We start from the raw sequence: 8067 nt of genomic DNA on the forward strand, positions 1-8067 counted from the left end.
ATGAGGAAGATGAGGAGGAGGAGGAAAGAGAAGAAAGAAACATCCCTGTAGAATTACCAGGAGACTTTAGGCCGGCTTGGAAACACAAATGCAAATATTAAGGAACGTTTTTACTTCAGTTTGTTGTGGATAAGTGACCCGTGTTTGTTATTGTGTTTTTTTGTAGGTTTTAGGGTGCCTCTTCTTCACTGTAGCATTTTTTTCAGTTTTAGCTGTACCCACTCTTTTCGACCTGCAGCCCATCTTTTTCAAAGGCAAATAACTGCTCACTTCCCCAGAGGCAGAGTCAATAAATAACTGCTTAAAAGACATTCATAATTTTGGGGACATAGAAGGCTTTTGGAAAACACTTCTAAAATTGTCTCTTAAAGTTTCGTATTCTTTAACTTCATAAATAACTAAGATAAAATGTTGTTGACCTGGACTGTTTGATATGGGTAGTCAATTTCATGATAAATGATGTGACATTACATCATATCAGATTGTGAATATAATCAGTACTTAAGGAATGCTGACATTGGCAGTTTTTTTTAAAGAATCATATTTAAGTTATGTAAGCATTAAATGTAAAAATGTAATACAAAACAGAATTCCACTTGATAATGTTTATTTTGAAACTGGCAATACAATATTACAGCAATACATTGAAAAATAAATAAAAAAGATTGCTCAGTTGGTCTCTTCTTAAAATTCCACTAAATGTATAAAAGCAAGATTATTGTAGTATATACATTTTAGGATAAGACAAATCAGTTTATAAAGATGTATAAAATAATAATACGAAGTATTAAAACTGAGGAGGAAATACAGACAGTGCGAGAGAAACATATATGAATAATACAATTATTTGACTGTCTGTAGCTGCTGAAACAGCGCTACACCTGCCTCATTACTAGTACTACACTTACTGACAGAGAGTAAATAAGGCTGTTGATGTTTCAGTGGATGAAGCTGCTGTTAAAATCCTCTACTGATGATCTTTCAGACTGGAGGATCTCTAACAGGGTGCTGAAAGCTCACAGGATTAGAACTCCATGAAGACTTGGAGTTCAGCACTCAGTAAGATGTTCTTCCTTCTATCAGAGCTTACGTCCTGTTCACCTCATCAGGTTGAGCTGTGAAACACACAGTGATGAACAGATGAGTCTTTAATCAGAGATCCTGATTCAGCTGAAGTGGAACAGAGAGATTTCTGATCCAGTGAGCTTTACAGTGTATTTACTGTGAGTTCTTACCTCGAGCTCTGTAGCATTTGACCCCCAGTATGATGGACACCAGCAGATATGGAGACATCGCCAGCAGACTACTGAGCAGACTAAGGGCTGAGAATCGAGTTTCTGGAATAGACAGATCTACACACACACACACACACACACACACACACACACACACACACACACACACACACACACACACACACACACATTCCGTCTATGACTATATCTGAGAATATGCAATTCTGTGTGTGTGTTTGTCAGAGGATCAGGGAGACCAGATTGTAACACATAAATCATTTAATAACTGAATCTTCATCTTGTCTTTCTACATTCAAGATCTGTTACCAATGTTCTTACTCACCAGTAACATTTACCCAGAGTGCATCACTGTAGGGGGTGTAGTTAACTGGGTCTCCTCTCCCAGCTCTGCACCAGTACTGACCTCCATCAGAGACACTAACTGAGCTGATGGTGTGGGAGTGTGTTTCAGTGCTGAACTCATTCTGAGGGTTCTGTGTGTGTTTAGTCCAGTAAAACCTCCATCCAGCAGACTGATCCAGGGCACACTCCAGAGTCACTGAGCTTCCTCTCAGTGCAGCTCCTTTAAGCCTCGATCTGAGTTCAGGTTTAGGTTTAACTGCTGATGGAGATGAAGCACAGAGTTCAGATCATGAAATCAGAGTCTTTATCACACTGATGTTCTCATAACATTAACCAGCTTCAGATTAGATTCAGCTACTGGTTAGAAGTTTACATACTTAGCAATTAACTAAGATTGAATTTATGAAAAACTGAAAAACATATATATAATATATTCCCATAATTCAACAAGAGACGCTGTATGAAACACATGTATCATACTGGCTTTAACACAGTTCACAGTAATTATCTTCAACACAGCAACACACTCTTACTGTCTCTGAAAACACTGATCTCAGTACATCAGCTAAACTCACACTGACTCTCACAAGAGGGTAAACACATTTCACCAAGACTGAAATCTGTGAAATGCAGTAAAAGCTTCAGTAGAGTTTGGAGACAGATTCATTTATTAAGCTGAAATTTCACCAAGAATGCAGGAAGTGGTGATACTGATGAGACTGCAGCAGCTCCACATTTCAGGACTATTTATCTGCAACTGTTTTAAATTATTAAATAAATAAACTGAGTTCAGTAAAGGACTGTGTGTCCTTGCTTTAACAGGGTCAGGTCTCGAGACGGCAGCTTGTGTCAGTGTCTACAGAAGAGGAGCTCCAATTTGGAGAAGTAAAAGTAGGATAAAGCAAACAGGGATCTGCACCAGGCTAAAATCTAACACTAACTGATGCTACCTTTTACCATCTCTTCTCTCTTTACACTCCCTTAAAAACAAAATTGGGTGAGATTCCTGAAAACAATATACTCACATATGACTGTACAGATCAACTGAAATCTAGATCCAGCACCACATCACATACCATCATCACTAAAGCAGCAGATCTCTTTGTACTCCCCCTCTTCCCACAGCATCTCTAACTGTTATACAGTCTGAATATATTTAGAAACAAACATGTTCACTTAGTAATTCTGATCACTACATTATTTTACAGTCATGTGAAAACGTTAGGACACTCCATAGAAACCTTTAACATATTGAATAATCTTTATAATCTGATCTTTAAAAGAAAAAATAATTTACATAAAATAATTTACTAACATGACCAGGTCAGACCATCCTTGCATGTTCAGCCCGAGAGCAGACCACAAGATGAGTAAAGACTCTTACAATCCCAAAATGTCATCATGGGACCTACAGGTAGCTCTTTCCACTGTTAATGTGAAAGTACATGAATCTACATCAGAAAGAGACTAAACAGGTTTGATTTTCATGGACGTGTGTAAGGAGGAAACCCTTGCTGTCAAAAACTAGCAGGGGCTGAAAATTCAGACTGTATATTGTCTGATAGTACAGGCTGCCTGCTTTCAGTTCCAGCTCCTACACAGAAGCCATCCACTACTCAAACACCTAAACACTTCCTCTCACTGCATCTTCCACATCTGCTCTGTCAGCTAAACGTTCCTCACAAAGTTCAGCTACTACTTTTAGTTGAGTGCTGGATCTGAACTCTCTGAAGTCACTGAGATACTGTGTGCTCTAAAGAGAAGTGTGCTGACCCTCCTCCATCACTTCTGCAGTTCATGTTCAGGATCAGTTACTGTCACAGGACCAGTGTCCCAAAAGCATCTCAGTGTTTAAATCATCTGAACTGGTAGAGAGAGAGTGCTCAGTGTGATGCTCGCTCGACCCTTTAAGAACCATGTTTAAGTTAAGATGGTTTTGGGAAACTCAATCTGCTCCTTTTCCAGTCAGGGAATCTGAGTAGAGCACAGGTGATGCTGAGTATAACAGAATCTGACAGACTTCTCTCAAGTCTGATCAGCTAATGAATTTATCTCCAGTTGATGAAATAAAAACATACAGATATTAAACTGTACATTTGAGGTTTCTGTTTTCAGATGTGTTACATGTTTTCATATTGTTTATTTTACTGTGTTTTACAGCTATAAAGTAGGATCTGCTAAATCAGATTAGAGAGGATTTACTGCCCACTACTCACGTCTGTCTGTAAAAACCTTTCTAACCACAGAAATCAATCAAACTCTGTTCATTCCTACTTTAAAATAATAAATTCATACTGAGAGACAATTCCAGATGTTTGTACATTATTCACTATACGACACCATAACTGTCAATCATCTAAACACTTCCTCTCACTGCATCCTCCACTTTCTGTCTGAACAAAATCTAACTGAAGTTTTAATCCACTCACTGTCACTGTGCCTTTTATTGTAGAGTCAGTGTTCATTAGTGAAGCTCCCTGAAATCACAGAGACACTGATTCTATTCAGTTCCATCAACATTAGAGATTTCATAGTTCTTCCTCCATTGAGCTTCACTGAGAGGATCATTATTCTTAAACCACTCGTAATTCCAGACTCCTCCACTTTCTATTCACATGTGAGAGTGACTCTCTCTCTGATGAACACACACTCAGCTGACTGCATCTTTTAATAGACTTTTATAAAATATGAAACTCTCTCTGAAGATATACACCAGTATTAAACACTGTGGAATAATCTGAAATAACTGCAGGATTTTCTTACAATTATTCTGAAATCAAGTCTTTTCTGAAAAGAAAAACAGAAATGATTACTTACCAACTGTAATCTTGACTGGAGCACTGTAGTGTGAGTCGTAGTCAACTCCTCCATGTCCTCTGCGTGCTATACACAGATACTCTGCTGTTCCTGTATCAGACGCTGTTATACTGAGTGTGTTGGTGTCTTTATATTCAGTCAGAGGATTTAACTGCTGAGAGTCTTTGTACCACCTAAACCTCCATCCAGTGAGTAAGCTCTGCAGATCACAGGTCAGAGTAAGTGTGTCTCCAGTGTAGACAGTGGTGTGAGGATCCACCCTCAGTGTTGGTTTGGGTATTTCTGTTGAGATGAAATGATGAAGAGATCAGAGCTGATTTTACTTTTACAATATAATCAGTAGTTTTATCAGGATAAGATCAGACTTTGTACATAGAGAATCTAGATTCTACATTTGGTGTAAATGTTACAGTAGTTTGATTGTATCTGCAGTGTTGCTACACTGTGCAGAATGCTCAGATTCAGGGGTGAACAACACAGATCCTGATCCTGGTCTTAAAGTAGAAAAGTGCTTCTAAATGTATTTGAGTAATAAAAGTAAAGTTACTGAATTATTATTACATTATTTTGAATGTATATTAGGAGCTGTGTCTGCACATTAAAAATACACTTTAGAACAAAGTTTTCAGTAAAAAAAAAAACATTTTAGAATAATTTCCTTTTGCCACTTTTAATATTTAAAGAAACAGCAAACACTTTAAACCAATCAGAAGGAGAATGTTGGCTAGCATCTGGGTGTTGACCCCTCCCCAGGCCAGCGTCACATTACACACCATCAACCCTAAAGCAGCAGATCTCTCTGTTCTCTGTCTCTGTTTTACACAGAGTGTCTAACTGTTATACAGTCTGAACATATTAAAAAACATAGACTCACGTTTCTTTAGTGATTCTGAAAAATCACTACCTTATTATACAGTCATGTGAAAAGGTTAGGACACCCCATGAAGAAATGTGTCCTTTTTTAAACATATTTAAACATGTGGACTGTCATGATCCACTGGGTCAGACAATGAGGGTGAACCCTCGCAGGGGATGGAGCAAAGCGAGAGAGTTTATTAACTCAAAACAGGCAGAACTCAAGAAAAAGCAGCAAGTGTTAACAGGATTAATGATAAACCAAAAGACAAACGAGACACCGAAAACTGGGCAAACAAGAGCACACCTGTGGCTGGTGAGGGACGAGGGCTAGGCTAGCATGCCAGGGCTGAGCGAGAACGATCCAGAAACCCTAAACCTACAGGCAGTGCCTGGAGATAACCGTAAAACAGAGAGACAGCGCGGGTCAGGCACTTCTGAGACTTACTGGACCTCCAGAGCTGAGAGATCCGCTGCTGAACCCAAACAACAGAACCGATACAATGACAGGGTTACCTTCTTTGAGCACAGGCGATAACTAGAGCCCGTACTTAAGCTGACTTTCGTGACTAAGCTTCGAGAATGAAGTGTAGTGAGTTAAGTTCACTCACATAAACAAACCCTACAGATCCCTTCAGTACACTACGGCCTTAGGTAAGCAGGCAGTAACGGTTCGGCAGATACACTAGAGTCCCTAGGCTAAGGAGGTTAGCCTCTACTACCTGAGGCCGTTGACAAGCCCAACGGATTCAGTCTGCACTACGACCCACCAGATCCACCAGATCCAACACCAGATCCACCAGATCCACCACTGCGTTCACCTTAGTTCATTCTCGGCACTGGCTGCTGTCGCCAGCCCTCCTTAAACACACCAGCCACAGGTGGAACGTATTAACAGGACGTGAAGTAAAACACATGAAGTAAACACAACCGTGAATGATGAACATAACGTGAAAACGTGAAAAATCCTCTTCAACACAAGAGTCCATGACATGACATGACTGAAAAACTCATAGTCTCTGTGAACACCTGCGAGTGACGCGGGCGTGACATGGACATTTGGTCTTCATTTAATAGCACTAAGATATGAAGTTAAAATAACTAAACACGTTAAACTGAACTTTTATAAATCATTATTAAAATGCTGAGTGTAACAGAATCTGACTTCTCTTAAGTCTGACCATCTAATGAATTTATCTCCAGTTGATGAAATAAAAACATACAGATATTAAACTGTACATTTGAGCTTTCTTTTTTCAGATGTGTTACAGTGTTTTTCTGTATTGTTTATTTTACTTTACTGTTTTACAACTCCAAAGTAGGATCAGCTAAATCAGATTAGAGAGGATTTATTGCTCTTTTAATAAACACTGAAGTAATAAACTCCCTGAAATCACAGAGACACTGATTCTATTCAGTTCCATCAACATTAGAGATTTCATAGTTCTTCCTCCATTGAGCTTCACTGAGAGGATCATTATTCTTAAACCACTCGTAATTCCAGACTCCTCCACTTTCTATTCACATGTGAGAGTGACTCTCTCTCTGATGAACACACACTCAGCTGACTGCATCTTTTAATAAAGACTTTTATAAAATATGAAACTCTCTTTATGAAGATACACACCAGTATTAAACACTGTGGAATAATCTGAAATAACTGCAGGATTTTCTTACAATTATTCTGAAATCAAGTCTTTTCTAAAAAGAAAAATTATTACTTACCAACTGTAATCCTGACTGGATCACTGTACTGTGTGTAGTACTCTCCTCTGTGTGCTATACACTGATACTCTGCTGTATCAGACACTGTTATACTGAGTGTGTTGGTGTCTTTATATTCAGTCAGAGGATTTAACTGCTGAGAGACTTTGTACCACCTAAACTTCCATCCAGTGAGTGAGATCTGCAGATCACAGGTCAGAGTAAGTGTGTCTCCAGTGTAGACAGTGGTGTTAGGATACACCCTCAGTGTTGGCGTTGGTTGTTCTGTTGAGATGAAATGATGAAGAGATCAGAGCTGATTTTACTTTTTCAATATAAACAGTAGTTTATCAGGATAAGATCAGACTTTGTACATAAAGAGAATCTAGATTCTACATTTGGTGTGAATATTACAGTAGTTTGATTGTATCTGCAGTGTTGCTACACAGTGCAGAATGCTGATATTCAGGGGTGAACAACACAGATCCTGGTCTTGTGTTAAAGTAGAAAAGTGCTTCTAAATGTATTTGAGTAATAAAAGTAAAGTAAGTTCTGGATATTATAATTACTGATATTTAAATTTCTATTAAATTCAAAAAAGGAGTTTGTAAAGCAAGTTTCCAGGTTATTAAAAATGACATAAATCAGAAAAGATTTTATTGTTTTTGTTTTTACTGATAGCCAGTGAAATAATGAACATTAAAATGGGAGAGATTCACAGATAGAATAAAGTGGCAGTGGAGAAGCAAAGCCACAGGACACATAAGGTACCATCCATCACTGAATTAGCAAAACTTAAAAAACAAACAAACACACACAAAAAAAAAAACGTTTCACAAATAACCACAAATTAATCCTCAATTTTTTTTCTCAGAGGGAATTAGTACAAAGAGTATTAGCTATGGCAGTAAGGAATAATGAATCATATCCATTAATAAAGAACTGACAATAGAGTAAACCCCTATAATCTAAATCTAAAACTAAACCTCAGATTACACACTGTAAATATGATATAATAGTTTAATTTAATATATTTAATTAATTGATTTAGATTAATTATATGACAGTAAAACCTGTGAATTCAGTTCTCTTT

At 37.9% G+C, this 8067-nt stretch overlaps 1 protein-coding gene across 1 annotated transcript; it reads right to left on the minus strand.

Moving 5' to 3' along the window:
- Nucleotides 1-601: 601 nt before the first annotated feature.
- LOC140562758 (leukocyte immunoglobulin-like receptor subfamily B member 2) lies at nucleotides 602-7752 on the minus strand. The gene is made up of 6 exons (XM_072688617.1): nucleotides 7746-7752; nucleotides 6996-7259; nucleotides 4416-4697; nucleotides 1579-1857; nucleotides 1236-1352; nucleotides 602-1115 (listed from the first exon to the last, which is right to left on the minus strand). The coding sequence occupies exons 1-6, from the start codon at nucleotides 7750-7752 to the stop codon at nucleotides 1087-1089; spliced, it is 978 nt and encodes a 325-aa protein (XP_072544718.1). The 3' UTR covers nucleotides 602-1086.
- Between the last annotated feature and the right edge of the window lie 315 nt (nucleotides 7753-8067).

The sequence above is a fragment of the Salminus brasiliensis genome, chromosome 9, assembly GCF_030463535.1.
Source record: "Salminus brasiliensis chromosome 9, fSalBra1.hap2, whole genome shotgun sequence".
NCBI lineage: Eukaryota > Metazoa > Chordata > Actinopteri > Characiformes > Bryconidae > Salminus > Salminus brasiliensis.